The 17,515-nt window shown below is 42.8% G+C and overlaps 1 protein-coding gene across 1 annotated transcript in view; it reads right to left on the bottom strand.

Annotated features, from left to right (window-relative positions):
• FUCA2 (fucosidase, alpha-L- 2, plasma) overlaps positions 1-13,019 on the bottom strand; it is a 17,592-nt gene extending 4,573 nt beyond the window's left edge. Inside the window, exons 1-5 of the mRNA XM_006834704.1 lie at positions 12,790-13,019; positions 9,241-9,428; positions 5,916-6,255; positions 4,158-4,368; positions 3,772-3,962 (exon numbers count right to left, since the gene is read on the bottom strand). Coding sequence (XP_006834767.1) covers positions 3,772-3,962; positions 4,158-4,368; positions 5,916-6,255; positions 9,241-9,428; positions 12,790-13,019 — 1,160 coding nt within the window. The remainder of the gene's footprint in view (positions 1-3,771; positions 3,963-4,157; positions 4,369-5,915; positions 6,256-9,240; positions 9,429-12,789) is intronic.
• Between the last annotated feature and the right edge of the window lie 4,496 nt (positions 13,020-17,515).

The following is a 17,515-nucleotide window of genomic DNA, read 5'->3' as shown; positions in this document are numbered from 1 at the left end:
AATGACTTTTTGCTTTCTTTATGTATGATGTTCTTGATGTCATCCCACAACTCTTCTGGTCTTTGGTCTTTAGTGTTTAAGCTTTATCAAATCTGTTCTTCAAATGATCTCTAAATTCAGGTGGGATATATTCAAGGTCAAATTTTGGCTCTCGTGGACTTTTCTTTTGTTCAGCTTTAATTTGAATTTGCATATGAGTAACAGATGGTCTGTTCCACAGTCTGCCCCTGGCCTTGTTTTGACTGATGATATGGAGCACTTCCATCGTCTCTTTATGCAGATATAGTCAATTTGATTTCTATGTATTCCATGAACTTTGCAAGAAGGTATTGCTGGCCTTGGTAACAGCAATTTTTGGAATGTAAGAACATAATTGAATATTGTCCCCTTAAAATGTATGTCTACCTAGAACCTCAGAATATGACCTTATTTGAAAATAGGACCTTTAAAGCTATGATCAGGATCCTGATGATACTCCACTCAGCCCCTCTACAACAAAGACCCGAGAAACCAAGTGAAGCCAGGACAGATGATAATCCTGGCTCTCTGAGCAGCCAATGAAAGGATAAAGAACTGGATTAAACACCGATTGGAAAAAGAAACAATGAAAACAAAGGGGACAGATGGATCAAGGGTCTAACACAGCATACCCATTTGCAGTACAAGGCAAAATGTATGGGTGAGAAAAGTCAAATTCATGGAATCCCCAATAAGACACACAGACACGGTGTGAACAGATGTAATTAGTTAACTTGAGGTCTGACTATATTAGTGTGAACACCAATCCAGTGACTGGCATCCTTAGAAGAAGAGAGAACCAACAGGGAAGAATCCAACCCTACAGCCTTTAGAGTTAGGCTGGCTCTGGTACTGCCCTGATTTCAGACTTGCAGGCTCCAGAGCTCTGAGAGAAAAAGTCCAGTTTGTTTGAAGCCACCTAGTGTGTGTTCATTTGTCATGACAGTCCCAGGGAAAAATACTAGGGAGTCAGACTACTGTAACAAATACGGTAAAATCTGAAAGCGGTTTTGATGTTGACTAGCAGGTTGCTATAGGATAAGCACTGGACCACAAGGTTGATTTGAACCGCAAGGCTGGCAGTTCAAATCCACCAGCTGCTCCTCAGAAATTCTATATGGGGTCGCTATTAGTCATAACTAACTAGATGGCCCTTAACAAGAACAGCAGATATAGGCGGGAAATATGTTGAAGTATGTAAACTGCCTTGAAGAGACATATTTAAAGAAACATGAACCTTAAAGGCAAGGAGAGTTGTAAAGAAAACTGCTATTGTCTTCTTGTTGTGTTGTTGTTATTAGGTGCCTTCAAGTGCTTCAAACTCATGGGGTCACATGGGAGCACAACAGAATGAAACAATGCCTGGGCCTGTGCCCAATGTGTTGAAGTATGTAAATGTGTTGAAGTATGTAAACTGCCTTGAAGAGACATATATAAAGAAACATGAAACTTAAAGGCAAGGAGAGTTGTAAAGAAAACTGCTGTTGTCTTCTTGTTGTGTTGTTGTTAGGTGCCTTCAAGTGCTTCAAACTCATGGGGTCACATGGGAGCACAACAGAATGAAACAGTGCCTAGGCCTGTGCCATCCTCACAAGTGTTGCTATGTTTGGGCCCGTTGTTGTTGTCACTGTGCCAATCAATCCATCTCTTTGGGGGCCTTCAATCTTTTTCATTGAAACTCCACTTTACCAAGCATTATGCCCTTCTCCAGGGATTGGTCCATCCACATCATGTTGAAAGCGTGAGCGATCAAGTCTTGCTGTCCTTACCTCAAGGAGCATTGTGACTTGGACTTCTTCCAAAACAGAGTCGTGTGTTCTGACTAACCATGGTATTCAATATTCTTCTCGAACACCATAATTCAAATGCATTGATTCTCTATGGTCTTCCTTTGTCATTGTCCAATTTCCAAACACATAGGAGATAGTTGAAAATACCAGGATTAGGGTCAGGCACACCCTATTCCTCAGTGAGACAGCTGGTATCTTTGCTCTTTAACACTTAAAAGGTTTTTGCTGCAGATTTGCTTAATGCAATGCGACCTTTAATTTTTTTATTTGCCTAATATCTTGACTGCTGCTTCCATCAGTGTTGATTGTGGATCCAAGCAAAATATTTGAACATTTGAATCTTTTCTCCATTTATCCTGTTATTATTTATTGGTCCAGTTGTGAGGATTTCTGTTTTCTTTAAATTGAGGTGCAATTCATAGTGAAGGCTGTGGTCTTTGATCTTCCATCAGTAAGCATTTTAAGTGCTCTTCAATTCCAGCAAGCAAGGTTATTTCATCTACACATCAGTCAGGATATTAATGCGTCTCCAATACAACCCTGGCACACACCTTTCCTAACATTAAACCATTCAGTATCCCGTTGTTCAGTTCTAACAACTGCCTCTTGATCTATGTACAGATTCTTCATGAGCATAATAAAATGTTCTGGAATATCCATTCGTTACAATGTTATCTGTTTGTCATGATCCACACAGTAGAAAAATCTTTGCGTAGTCAATATAGCACAAGTAAACATCTTTCTGGTATTCTCTGTGTTCAGTCAAGATCCACCTGATGTCAGCAGTGATATCCCTCGTCCCACGTCCTCTTCAGTATCTGGCGTGAATTTTTGGCAATTCCCTTTTGATGTACTGTTGCAACCATTTTTTAATTATCTTCAGCAAAATTTTACTTACATGTGATATAAATGATATTGTACCATTTTACACTTACATCAGCCATGTATGAGCGTTCCAGTCTCTCCATACCCTCACCAGCAGTTTTTTATATGTTTTGTTCTATTTTTTAACTTTTTACTTGACCATAAGGTCAGTTTGAACTGCAAAGTTGGCAGTTCACCCACCAATCGCTCCTCTGAAACCCTATACAGGGCCACTCTGAGTAAGAACTGACTAGACGGCACTGAGCAACAACAAATTAATGCTGCCGTGAAATGAATCGTTGTGATTTGTACCTTTCCTATGGCTAATGATCATGAGTATTTCTTCATGTGTTTCCTGGTCAGCTGAATGTATTCTTTGGTCAAGAGTCTGTTCATGTCCTCTGCCCATTTTTAAGCTGGGTTATTTGTGGTTTTGTTGCTGAGGTGTTGAAATTTTCTATAAACTTCAGAGATCAGTCCTTTGTCCAATATTTAATATTTTCTTGCCAAAATGTTTTCCCAGTTTACTCTTTTAGTGAAATCTTTGGATATGCCTAAGATATCCCAGTCATCTAATTTGTCTTCTACTCTGTGTTTTCAGTTATGTTTGATAGTGTATTTATGTCACGTATTAGGGTTCCTAAGTCTGTCCCTATTTTTTCATTCATGGGCTTTATATAGCTTTAGGTTTTACAGTTAGGTCTTTGGTCCATCTTGAGTTCTTTTTGTATACAGTATGAGAGCTGACTATCTTTAGAATTTGTTCACAACTAGGTGTCAGGAGTTCTGGTGTGGGGCTGTAGGATAAGCACCGGACTGCTAACTACAAAGTTGGCAGTTCAAACTCACCCTATACAGGGTCACTGTGAGTCAGAACCAACTCAACAGCACTTACCAACAACAGGAGGGTTCTAGTAATGGTAAATGATAAGCATTCAAAAACATGCTAAGTCCTCCCTTTGTTTTTTATCAGAGTAAGTATAAAGTACGGAAAAGTTGGTGTCTGTGAGCACTCCTTTTATCCCTCTCTTGATAGCTCTAAGAAATTTGAAATGTCTTCTTCCTCCATCACATAGTACTGGTTGCCATAATGACTTACCACACATCTGGCGTGACAGTGTCATTCGGGGATCTCCAAACGTGGGTTCCATAAATAGCTTCCCCATTCACATTTAGCCAGGTCCCCATTTGTCTTAACCGCTCCTCAAAAATTGGAGAAATTGTGCCATCTGGTGTGGGCCCAATATTCATCAAAAGATTTCCTCCACATGAAACTGTTTCTACAAGTTGCTAGGAATTAAGATAGATACAATGTTACATACATCTGTTGTATGTACATATTTACAGTGCATGGAAGTCACTATCTAGGACAACAGACAGAGGGACTAGTACATGTCCAGTGTACTTTTTACGCCATTGAGCTATACACATGGTAAGAAATACTCGCCACACTGTTACAGTAGTAGATGAGACATTTTCCGGTACCTTCACCAATTCTTCTATTGTCAGATAGTCAGAGATTCCAGCATTCCTCCTGTAGCCCCAGGAAGCCTTGTCTAATGTCATGCAATTTTCCCATTTATGTGGCAATATATGTCCTGGGTTATAGCGGTCACTGCAGGTATAGTAGCCGCCATGCTTACAGATGCTCCCAGCTCCCCAACGATCGTTGGTGACTACGGTGTCCCGAACTGGGCTGAAATGAAAAGTATACATTTTTAATTTAAAAAAAAAAAAAAAAGCTATATTTTTTTAATATAAAAAAATGTCACTGAAAAGAGGGCTAACTGCAATTCATTCCGGAAAAGTGCAGTGGAAGGTCCATGGTTTTAAAGTCAAATGCATCTAGGTTATCTGAAGTCATGATTCTTATTCTGCCACTTGATCAAAACCAAGTGACTTAATTCCTCTGAGTAATCTATCACCTCATCTGTTTTTAGTACCAACGTTTGGTGCTGTGGGTTAATGCACTGGACTGCAAAGTCAGTTTCAACCGCAAGGTCAGCAGTTCAAGCTTACCAGCTGTTCCTCGGAAACCCTGTACAGGGTCGCTATGGGTCAGAATCGATTCAATAGACCTTAACAACATACTTGTTTGAAAATTTGTTTCCCCTATAATGTACATGGTAGACAAAACTGAATTTACACACAAGAAAATTTTCTCTCCAATATATTCTAATCTAGCTTTACTGTTCTATGATTGGGCGCAATACTGAAAACTCAACTGCTCCCGTGATGTGATTCACTGTGGCATGAGGTATCCCCACAATATTATTGATCATGATAGGGTTGACAGCTCCTAGTCCTTTCCCTGAGAAGGAGTACCTGAAAACAACTGCTGTTTCAAGAATCACGACTTCACCAGAGTATTTGTATATGTTCCCTTTGGGGACCTAAGAGTAAGAGTAGATTACTCCCTGACTTCATAACATAATACACCTAGTTCTTTCTAGTTATGAGTATAAATTTGGTCCATATAATTTAAGCCTACGGAGTCATAGTATGGCGCTGTAGGATAAAGCAATGGACCACAAGGTCAGTTTGAGCCATAAAGTCAGCAGTTCAAACTCACCAGCCACTCCTTAGAAACCCTGGACAGGGTCAGAACCAACCGGACTGTGCTTAACAACAACAGAACTCCTTCATCTAATGGGGCAGCCTTGACCTTGCTAGAAAGTCACAGGAATGAACAAGAGGAGGTGATAATGTTGATAATGAAGAAAAAAAGCAGACAGACAAGAGGCTCGCTGACTGGGCAGCAAAGATTATCAGAAAGTAAGCGAGTAAGCAGAAGAATTGGAGGAACGGAAAAGCGCATCCTAGGAAGACAATAATGAGTAACACCTCATCCTAGAACAGGAAATGAAAAGGGGGACCCACAAAATTCATTCATCTCTTCGAAGTCCCTCATCCTGTGATTATTAGACTAATTTCAACATGAAGTTCTGATACTGGCGTTTCACTCCTGGTTTATTTACTTTTGATTATTTTGTGTAAGTATTGAGATCAGGAGCCTTTGAAAAGTTCATGGAAAAATTCCATGATCTTTTCATTTCATTTTTCCACAAACCTGTGGCAGCAGCCCCTTCATACATAGCCCCTTCTTGTAAGCATTATTTACACTGATTCTGACTCCTTTACCCTAAATGAGCCTGGACAGATGTACTTTAAGCCAGAGAATGACAATGGGACAAATGCTGTAGCAACTTCAGGGAAAGGCCAGAGATGAAATGGCATACACACCTCTCGTTGTACAGCCAGGCTAAGAAGCCAGTGCTGTTCCAATAGGAGTCTGGGGCCCCTCCATCACCATCTGCCCACAACACCTCAGGCCGATAGTTGGTCACTAACTCGTAGAGCTCCGGCAACATCTTAGAAACCGGAAACTGCCGCTTATGGAATGAACTGGATTTGTCCTCAAGGAAGAGCGGGTTAAACCATTCGAAAAGGGAGTAGTACAATCCGAAATGCAAGTCAGTTCTGTCCCGAATGGCTACCTCAAGTTCCTTGACAATGTCCCTCTTTGGCCCTTCATCTACAGCATTCCAGTTCCAGGTGTACTTTGAACCCCACAAGGTGAAGCCTAGAAAATGATATTAAAAACTTGGATAAGCACATCCATTTTTTTTTTTAAGAAGTTTCCACTTTTACAAATCTCAAAATGAATCAGATTGTGCAAAAACCAAACCAACCAATTGCCCCTTGAGTCGATTCTGGATCATGGAGTCCCCATGTGTTACAGAAGAGAACTGCTTCATTGAGTTTCTTTGCTGTAATCTTTACAGACGCAGATCACCAGACTTTTCTTCCATGGCACTGTTGGGTGGGTTCAAACTGCTAAACCCATTGTGCCACCCAGGGACCAGAGATAGCAAAAGTATCATGTAAATAACTTCTTCCACACATCGCTATTTTACGGCAGGTTTTTTTCGTAGTATTTATTCGGCTTTTGAAAGAGCAACAAACAAGAAGGTAACCAAGATGGACCCAGAGTTGTTTTAAGTAACATTCAGGCTACACCACAGAATCTATAGGGTTCGATCTGTCTCCTCGATTTTCCCTCAGAGTATAAGCTTGAGGGAGAGAATTATTTCTACAGTGTTCCCTGCTCTTTTCCCAGCCTACTTCTAACACAGTTATTGTTAAAGTGAGTCAGTTCTGACTCAGTGACCTAGTATAGGGTTTCCAAGGAGCAGCTGGTGAGTTTGAACTTCCAACCTTGTGGTTAGCTAATCTGACAGTGCTACACCAAGACTCTTCTAGCACAGAGTATAGCACAAAATAAACAACCCACAGTAGCAGATCATAGCTGACCCATTGAGAACATCTGCCATGTCTACCGAGCTAGACAACGGCTACTAGATAATGAGGACCAGAGCTAACTCCTGCAAGAGTCTTACCTTGTGAACCAAAGATTAAAGCAGATTTCACAATTTTAGGATTGTGTGTTTCTACACTGTGATTCGTAAAATGCTAATGAGTTTCTCATTGTCCATCTAACGGGGCGACACTTCTAAGGTTACCTGTTCTAGTCTTTAAAATGTACCCACCATCTGCACTATCTTCTCACCTGAAAGCCATGAGCTTGGATGTCAATCCTTAAATTATTGAAAAGTGGACTCCTGGTACAGTGCTGTAGGATCAGCACTTGACTGTGAACCACAAGGTCAGAAGTTCAAACCCACCAACTGCTGCTCAGAAACCTTATACAGGATCACTATGAGTCAGAACTGACTCCACAGCACTTAACAACAACAAGTGGATAAGGAAACTAATACATACCATTATACAAGCTCTTTGAAACCATATTTTAAAATGAATTTGCAGTTAGATTGCTGGTTGATCTATATAAAAATAGTCCAAGAGATAATATAAACTGTAATAAATTAGTAATATCAAAACATCAAAAATGTCAACGTACCTGAGTTACTGTATTTTATAAGGTGAAATGCTTGCCCAGAAATTAGGACAAGTCTTAACACTGATTCACTCACTAGATTCGTGTTTTTCCCAACTGTTCTGGAGAGATTTGTGGTATGCTTCAAAGCAGTGCCGATACTTAGTCTTACTCAAAAAATATCAAGTTGACAGGCCCCAGTGTGCTAAGGCACTAAAACCCCAGGAGTCTTCAGTGCATGGTCCCCACCATCCACTATTCACCAAATGAGGAGCACACACAGTGTTCTTCCCTCCTAACTGCTCGGCAACTGCAGTCTCTAGAAGCAGTGATAGCATTTCACGACATGGGTCCTGCAAAACCTGTCCTCACAAAAGGCTGAATCTTCTGTCTTCACAGAATAAAGTGGGTTTTTGCTTCGTTTTGTTCAAATCACTTCACTATGTAATACCTTGTGCATTACAGCTTGGGGAAATTCCTGTTGTTGTTGTTTGTTGTTGTTAAGTGCCGTCGAGTCGGTTCTGATCCATAGCGACCCTGTACAGGGTTTCCGAGGGTGTAAATCTTTACAGGAGTAGAAAGCCTTATCTTTCTCCCGCGGAGCAGCTGGTAGTTTCGAACCGCTGACCTTAAGGTTCGCAGCCCGATTCGTAACCACTACGCTACCAGAGCTCCTAGACACCAGGAAACCAAGATGTTCACAAGCAAATACACATTATCAACATCCATCTCAGCAGAAAAATATCTACAGGAGAAAAATCACGGAGCTACCAGCATGTAGCCAAAGAAAGGGGTCTTATTGGTCCCCTAATTATGGCTCCGAGTCCTGGTATAGCTCTGAGCCCTGGATAAACACTGGACTGCTAACCTCAAGGGCAGTGGTTCAAACTCACCAGGTGCTCTTGGAAACTCTATCCAGGGAGCTGACCTGATGGCACGCAACAACAGTTTCTGCCAATGAGGCTGAATTTCTCATTATCAAAAGGTAACCATGCAAAAGATGCTAGTGATTTAATGAGCAGTTGGGACAAGTATGTAGCTGCTTCTCTGGTATTACAGATCCAGGAATGGTCATGGGTGGAACCTCTTTTCCTCTGAGATATTCTTCCACTCCCTCTGATATCCCTGGGCACCGTTATGGGCCTTTTTCTGCTGCCAGGTGATCTGTGTCACTTTCATCCCAGCAACTCTTTCCACCACTTGGCCTTCTAAGAGTTGGTCAAATCACAGCCAGGTATGGCAGTAGTAAAGCAACAATACTGCTCATCATAACCCCACGGTGCCCCCTGAGAATGCATTACAGAAGGGAGATGAAGGGGAAGCAAAGGGTGTGATTTCAGTCATAAACTTGGACCTGCAATCCATACTCCAATCTAAATAGCTTTAATCCAACCATGGACATACGTTAAAGATACACACAGCCATATGTGACCATTTTTCTCCTGTTACATGGTAAGGATGATCTGTCTGTATATCTGATACCCCTCAATTTCAGTGGAACACGTGGAGCCTTAAATGATAAGTAAGTGTTGGTGGCCAGTTAAAGATGTTCCTTAGCAGAAAATCTGTTTTTCTAGGGATGACCTTGCTTTTAGTTTCTTCTCCCAAAAGAACTACTTCACTTTTCTAAACTGGAATCCGTGTTTACATGTGTTTCTTGTATTTGCTTACCTTCATGATGTTTGGTAGTTAAGACCACGTATTTTGCACCAGAAGCCTGAAGAAGATCTGCCCACGTGTTGGCATTGAAAAAATGTGCTGTAAACTGTGGTCCAAATTCTTCATATTTGAAGTCGGGAGGATAATTTTGCTTCATAAATGTCACATACTCTGGTTTCTTTTGCTCTTGCCAGTACCACCTAAGGCGAAAAACGGAAACACACCTAAGGACCAGCTCCCTTTGCTATGGCTACTTCCCCGGATTCTCTTCCTCTCATCCTCATAAGCTTGACTTGGCCTTAAAAAGAACTTGTTGTTTGTTCTTGTTAGGTGCCATCAACTTGGTTCTAACTCATAGAAAGTCCACGTACTTTAGAACAAAGCACTACCTGGCTTTGTGCCATCTGCACAGTCGTTCTAAGCTTGGGTTCATTGCTACAGCCACCACGTCAATACATCTCGTTAAGGATCTCCCTCTTTACACTGAGCCTCTATTCTGTCAAGCACAATGTCCCTCTCCAGGGACTGGTCCCTCCTGATAACACACCCAAAGTAAGGTGAGACAAAAATCTCATCATCATTGCCTCCAAGGAACAATGCAACGATTGTACTTCTTCCAAGACAGATTTGTTCATTCTTCTGGCAGTCCGTGGTATATTTAATATTCTTCATGAACACCACAATTCAAAGACATCAATTCTGTTAGACTTCCTTATTCACTGTCTGACTTTTGCATACGTCTGAACCCACTAAAAATACCAAGACTTGGGTCTAGCACATTTTTGTCATCCAAGTGACGTCTTTGCTTTTTAACACTTTAAAGTGACACTTTGCTGCTCATTTTCCAAATGATGTATGACTTCCTGATTGTTGCCTGCATAAGTGCTGATTGTGAATCCAAGTAAAATAAAAACACCCTCTCTCTTTTTACCTGGCTCCTTGTGAAATCCTCATAAACTCGAATAAACTTGTAAACTAGTATATTCTATACAACCCTGCCATGCATTCTGTCTTAAGTCTCACTTTTAAATTACTCTCTATACTTACTATGTGTCTTTTGGAGCCTTGAGTGGTATAAACAGTTAAGAACTCAACTCTTAACCAAAAGAGCTGTGGTTTGAACTCATCCAGAGGTGCTTCCAAAGAAAAGTCTGCGATCTGTTTCTGAAAGGTCGCAGCCTGGACAACCCTATGGAACAAGGCTACTCTGAACACATGGGGTTGTCGTGAGTGAGTTGGAATCTATTCAGTAGCAACAACAATAACAACACATGTATCTTTACACAGTAAAGTACTTTGTAATTTAAGTGACTAAGGCTTCAAACAGCCTCCTGGAGAAAAGCGTGAAGTCAAAGATTTCGTTTTACTTGGATTCACCATTAATGTTCATGGACGCAGCAGTCAAGAAATCAAGGACACATGGCGTTAGACAATTATGCTGCAAAAGATCTCCTTAAAGTGTTAAAGAGCGAAGGTGTTACTTTGAGGACTCAGGTGTGCCTAACACAAGCGGTAGTATTTTCAATTGTCTCATCGCATGCATGTGACAGCTGGACAATCAAGAAGACAAGAGAAGGATGGAAACATTTGAATAATGGCGTTGGTGAAAAACAGCGAAAGTGCCATGGATTGCTCCTTAGACTGGTCCTTAGAGATTTCGCTCATATTTTGTACATGTCAGGAGGGCCCAGTACCTGTAGAAGGATATCATGTTTGGTAAAGTGGAGTTGTTAAGTGCCATGAAGTCTGTTCCGACCCATAGCAATGCTGTATAGGGTTTCCAAAGCTGCCAGTCTTTGCAGGAGCAAAAAGCAGAGCAGCTGGTGGGCGCAAACTGCCAACCTTGTGGTTCACAGTCCAGTGCTTAACCTACAGAGACACCATGCTCCCAGTAAAGTGGAGGGTTCTCAAAAAAGAGGCAGACTCCCTCCAGCCCTCAATGAGATGGATTCACACGGTAGCAGCAACAATGGGCTCACACGTAACAATGGGGAGGATGGCCCAGGACCAGGCAGTGTTTGTTCTGTTGTGCACAGGGTCACTGTGAGCCGGAACCAACTTGATGGTACCTAGCAACAACAACAAGGTTCAAAAGGAGAACTGCATGCCAAAACATAGCATACATCCTGGTATGGTGCTGTAGGATAAGCACTGCACTGCTAACCACTAGATCAGCGGTTCAAACCCACCAACCACTGCTCAGACACCCTACACAGAGTCAGATGCCAGTTAACAACAACATTGCATTCACCAGCAGAGACCGGTATTTAATCAGGAATGGTACGAGAGGTCTTCAAAAAGTGTGTGGGAAAATGGAATGAAAAGATTGAAATACAAATCTCAACATAAGCTTCATCAAGGTCAAGACACTTTCATAAGGGATGATACCTAGGTGGTGTGAAATCTTGCCTGTTAACCAAAGGTTGGCTGTTGACAGTGATGCCTTAGATGGAGGCAGAGATGATGACGTAGAGAGATGGGGCAGCTGGGGACTTGAGACACAGAAAGGAAGAGGGGCTGTGTGTGCTGATGAGGGTGGGGTGGGGCTTGTAGTGCATACCCTTTAGTTGGTTGATGAGGCATGGAGGGGAAGGTAACCATGGCAATGAAATGATATATGATAGGATGAATGTAAAACTAATGTTCTCCCATGTAAACTATCACATAATTCACAATAAAACATTAAAAAATAAAATAAATGGAAGCACACACACAAAAAAAGATTGGCTGTTGAGAGGTGCTTCAAAAGAAAGGTCTGGCAATCGACTTCTGAAAAATCAGCCCTTGGAAATCTGATGGAACACAGTTCTCCTCTAACAGGGTCTCCATGAGTCAGAACGGATTCCACAACAAGGAGTTTATAGTCACAAGTAGTAACCTTTCAAGAGCCACTAAAATTACAAACGAGGAGCCCTGGGAGTGTAGTGGTAGGAGTTGGCCTGCCAACCTCAAGGTCAGCAGTTCGAAACTACCAGAAAGATGAGGCTTTCTGCTCCCATAAAGATTGACAGCCTCGGAAACCCTGTGCAGGGTCATTATGATTGGGAACCGACTCCACAGTACTTAACAACAACAAAAACAAAATTACAAACAGTTGCTGTGGAGTGGACGATGTCCAAATTAACAAGCATTGCATATAAGCATGAATTGATATTCTACCCATACTTAGTAACAGAATCGAAGATTCGCCGTACAGCGATGAGGCATTCAGCAGAGTTTCAAACGACAGATAGTTTAGACCAAAAGGAAACTAACACCACCTCCACAAATCGCTTGATTTCTTCCGGTTCAGTTTCTGGATGTTAAAGTGTGAAAACTACAGGGAGCCAGATCCCCAGAGTGTTTGAAAACGTTTTCAGTCACACGGAGGAACAATTCATTATTACACCACCAGCAACCCAGTAAGCAATAAATATTTATACTTTTAAGCCGGAAATGCAAAACAAGTTTAAGAACACGGGGAAGTGAAAGTGACCAGGAAGCAAACCCGAGGAGCTGACCGGTGCCTGGAACCCCGGAGGCAAAAACTGGGTCTGTGGGATCAGAGGAACGTGCACTCACCAGAACCATTCGCTACCAAAACTGGGCACGGAGTACACGCCCCAGTGGATGAAGATGCCGAACTTGGCCTGGTCGAACCAGACCGGCAGCGGGCGGGCGTCCAGGGACTCCCAGGTGGGCTCGTAGGGCGGGGCACCGAAGGTGGGGCGCGCAGGTAACAGGAAGAGCAGCAGCAAAGGGAACGCGAGTCGGGGGAGCCCCGGGGACCGCGTGTCCTCAGCGCCCGCCATCTGCGCTCGCGCTCACACTCTCCTGCCGGCTCTTTCCGCATCTGCCCATAAATCTACTCCCAAGCGTCACCTGACCAAGCTGTCCCTGGGATGGGCCCCTTCCCCCCATGGATTTGGGGCGTGATCATTGCCTCGATTGCTCCGACCCAATTACTCCCACATGGTCTGGTCATATTGCTCACGTGCTTAATAAAGGAGGCGCACAAGCCCCCAAGGCCTGCCCCGGGGCCTCTCAGCTAAGATTCCTAATCAATTTGCTTTGAGAGAAAAACCTGAGTCTAGTTCAGAGACCCGCAGCCAACACCCTTCCCTACGGTTTCACACAACTCAAATGACCAAAGGGTCTGGAGGCCTATATAAGGAGTCCAAACGTTGGACCAAAGGAGCGCAGTGGTTACAAATCGGGCTGCTAAAGCTACCAGCTGTTCTGCAGGAGAAAGATGAGGCTTTCTGCTCCCATAAAGATTAACAGCCTCAGAAACTCTGTACAGGGTCACTATAAGTCGGAACCGACTCCACGGCACTTAACAACAACAACTTCAGAACAAAGTAGATGTGCTCTTTAGAACTTCTGAGACTGTAAATCTTAGCCAGAGCTGCCAGACTCATTTCTCCTGCATACTGGTGGGATTGAACCACCTGACCTTGTGGTTAGCAGCACAGTGCTTAACCCACAGCACCACCACGACTCTGAAACTTGAAGCTGGCTTCACTGAGAAATTATTTAAGAATAGAGATGGTGGTTGTCTCATGATGCCCCTGATTAAACATTCCAAGCTTCTGGTTTCTTATCACAAGACTGCAGATTGCTTCAACATTGCTAAATTGGTTCCACCTGTGTTAGGCCACCTTATTTTTGAATGGCCTCTAACAACAACAATCTTTATGGAAACAGATTGCCACATCTTTCTTTTAGAAATTTCAGTAAGCAGCTAAGTGCTTAAGCACCAGCAGCGTTCCTTGGGCAGATATATTGTTGTCAACTTGGTTCCAACTCCTAGCAATAGGGTTTCTGAGGAGCAGCTGGTGAGTTTGAACCACTGACCTTCTGATTAGCAGTCCAGTGCTTATCCTACAGCATCACACCAGGGTTCCATATATATATGGGTTTGAACTGACAGCCTAGAATGTTAAGTGTTAGCTCACCAGCACTTAACCCATGAGCCACCAGGAATACTTTCTCTCTCTTTACACCCATAACAAACACAAGGGGACTTCAAAATGTTTGTCGGAAAATGGGATTGAAACACAATGGAATTTTTCCATGAACGTTCCCTCATATAATCAAACAAACTTGCATATACATTGTTAGGTGTCATCAGGTCAGTTCCAATTTATAGTGACCCTATGCACAAGGAGCTCTGGTAGTGTAGTGGTTATGAATCGGGCTGTGAACCTCAAGGTCAGCAGTTCGAAACTACCAGCTGTTCCGCTGGAGAAAGATGAGGCTTTCTGCTCCCGTAAAGATTTACAGCCTCAGAAACCCTATACAGGGTTTCTATGAGTTGGAACCGACTCCACGGCACATCACCACCAATGCACAACAGAAGGAAGCACTGCCCTGTCCTGCACCATCCTCACGATGTTATTACGGTTGAGCCCACTGCTGCTGCCACTGTGCCAATCCATCTCATTGGGGGTCTTCCTATTTTCTTCTGACCCTCCACTTTACCAAGGATGATGTCTTTCTCCAGGGACTGGTCCCTCCTGATCACATGGCTGAAGTATGAGAAGCTCCTGTTTCTAAGGAGCATTCTTGTCCTAGTTTGTGATAAGCTGAAGGGTTATGGTGGAATTATGACCCCCTAGAATCTCAGAGGAGTCCTGGTGTAGCGCTATAAGCTAAGCACTGGACCACAAGGTCTGCACTTCAAACTCAGCAGCTGCTCCTCAGAAACCCTATACTGGGTCTCTATGAGTCAATTTGGATCGGGCAGTGTTTCGTTCTGCTGTACATCAGGTCGCTATGAGTCGGCACCAACTTGATGGCACCTACCAACAACAACATGAGTCGATATGAAGGCACTTAACAACAACAATAAACAACATTCTTATCAATGGAGAAAAGATTGAAGTTGTCAAGGACTTCATTCTTCTTGGATCAACTAACCATCAACCCTCATGGAAGCAGCAGTCAAGAAATCAAATGATGTATTGCATTAGGCAAATCTGCTGCACAAGACCTTTTTAAAATGTTGAAGAGCAAAGATGTCAGTTTGAGAACTAAGGTGCACCTGACCCAAGCCATGGTATTTTCAATAACCTCATATGCATGTGAAAGCTGGACAGTGAATAAGGAAGACTGTAGAAGAATGGATGCTTTTGAGTTATGGTGTTGGAGGAGAATATTGAAAGTGCCATGGCCTGCCAAAAGAACCAATAAATCTGTGTTGGAAGAAGTGCAGCCAGAGTGTTCCTTGGATGCCAGGATGGCCAAACTTCATCTCTTATACTTCGAACATATTGTCAGGAGGGACCAGTCACTGGAAAAGGATATCATGTTTGGTAAGGTCAGAGAAAAAGAGGAAGCACCCCCTCTTTTTCTCAAAGTGGTGGCTTCAATGGGCTCAAGTGTGGCAAAAATTGTGAAATTGGCCCAAGATCAGGTAGTGTTTCATTCTGTTGTGCATAGGGTCACTATGATTCGGTACCAACTCAGCACCTAACAACAACAACAACAAAGAATCTCTGTTGGATACCTAATCCCTACATCCGCCATGTTAATGAGGCCATACCTTGAAGCACTAATCCCTTTTGAGTTATAAGAGGAGCAGATAAGGCAAGGAAGCATACCAGGAGAGTAGGAGGGTGGGGCTAGGGTGTGTTGGCAGGAGGGGAAGTTTGGGGAGGCAGATGACCCTTGATAATTGCCTAGGAACCCAAGACACCCTAGAGCAACAGAAGCTGAAATAGACAAGGAAGGATTTCTGAACCTGATCCTTACCCTGAACTGTAAGAAAATACATTTTTTTTGTTTAAAGCTACTCACTTGTATTTCTGTCCTAGAAGCACTTAGAAATTTCAAAGAAAATTATGACAATTTTTATTATCCTGTCTTTGACATCAGGATTACCTAAAGCCTTGGTGGCCACTGAATCCCCAGGGCATGCATTTACATAAAGATGGCCCCCTTAACCACATACTTTGATATCCATTTCAACAGAAGTTTTCATAATCCATGGAAAAGATGGTTTTCCCAGTGTCAGTGACATAATGAACTGTCAAATGGACAGGACATGCAATGATGACAATGCAGCAGTAAACATTGTTCTCTCACCAGGCATCACTTCCTCCTGGAACCACATGTTTTGAAGATCCCATCTTCCAGATTTCACTTATCACTTAATATGTAACATTTCATTTCCATGTTCTTGAATGAAAGAGCACTAGGCAGAGATGCTGGAGTCCTGGTGTGGCGCTGCAGGATAATACACTGGACAGCAAGGTCGGCTTGAACCACAAGGTCAGTGGTTCAAACTCACCAGCTGCTCCTTGGAAACCCTATACAAGGTTGCTAGGAGCCGGAACTGACTCAATGGCACTAAACAACTACAGCAACAAAACAAGAGCTTCTAATCTACATAAATGTCACTGTGCAAAGTATATTACTTACCATTTCACATGTACAGCTGTGATAAAAGTGTAATTTCTGTAGGAAGTACTGAAAATAGTTTCAAGACTCCCCTTGGTTTCCTGAGGACACATAAGAGTCCTAAAATACCAGGAACCACTGCTATAGGATTTGGACTAGGGAAATAGAATTATTTCACAATGAAAAGGAAGAAGAGCTACTATTCAAAATATTGGGTAAATGAATGACATCTATGAAATATTTCCTAGAACAAGGAGCTCTATGCAGACACCTACATGCAAGCTCTCTAACATTTCACATTTGATTGGCTATTGCTTTACAATGCTCATCAGCGCACTTAAAGCTACTTACTGCAGGTTGAGCAATCGAACCACCCTAAGGGTTACAGTGTGCTTCCAAAGGTTTGCATCAGGGTCTTCCTGTCACATGGCTCCTTTATAAGAACAAATGAGGGCCTTGGGGGTCCTGAGCCTGTCTCATGTCTCTGAGGCCACCTTGAGGTATTAGCAGAAGAAAATAGAAACACAAAATCTTTGTCCCTGAAGCAACAGACATGCCTCGCTATCTGACCAGCACATCAGGCAGCCTCGCACCATTGTGTCTGTCAGCCACATGTGAGGTAGGGTGGCAGTGGCTCCTGACCTCCTACTCTGTAGAAGGCGGGAGGCTTATGCTTGCCAACTTCTTGGTTGTGAGAGAAGGGGGTCCTGCCACTGAAGTCCTCGAGGATATAATTAGCTGATATCCTTTAGGGTGGAGCTGTTTTCTGAGTCACATGCTGAAGGGCACAATTCTGATCTACATTGAGACATTAAATGACCACCCCAAACCAGCCTGGGCAGTTCCCAGAATTTCCCTGAAGTGAACAGTGAGAGAAGTGAAACATTGGCATCCCAGCTGACAT

The sequence above is a fragment of the Chrysochloris asiatica genome, unplaced genomic scaffold (genome assembly GCF_000296735.1).
Source record: "Chrysochloris asiatica unplaced genomic scaffold, ChrAsi1.0 scaffold00013, whole genome shotgun sequence".
NCBI classification, from domain to species: Eukaryota; Metazoa; Chordata; class Mammalia; order Afrosoricida; family Chrysochloridae; genus Chrysochloris; species Chrysochloris asiatica.
Note: the sequence above shows the minus strand (reverse complement) of the source record. Positions and strands in the feature narration are given on the sequence as shown.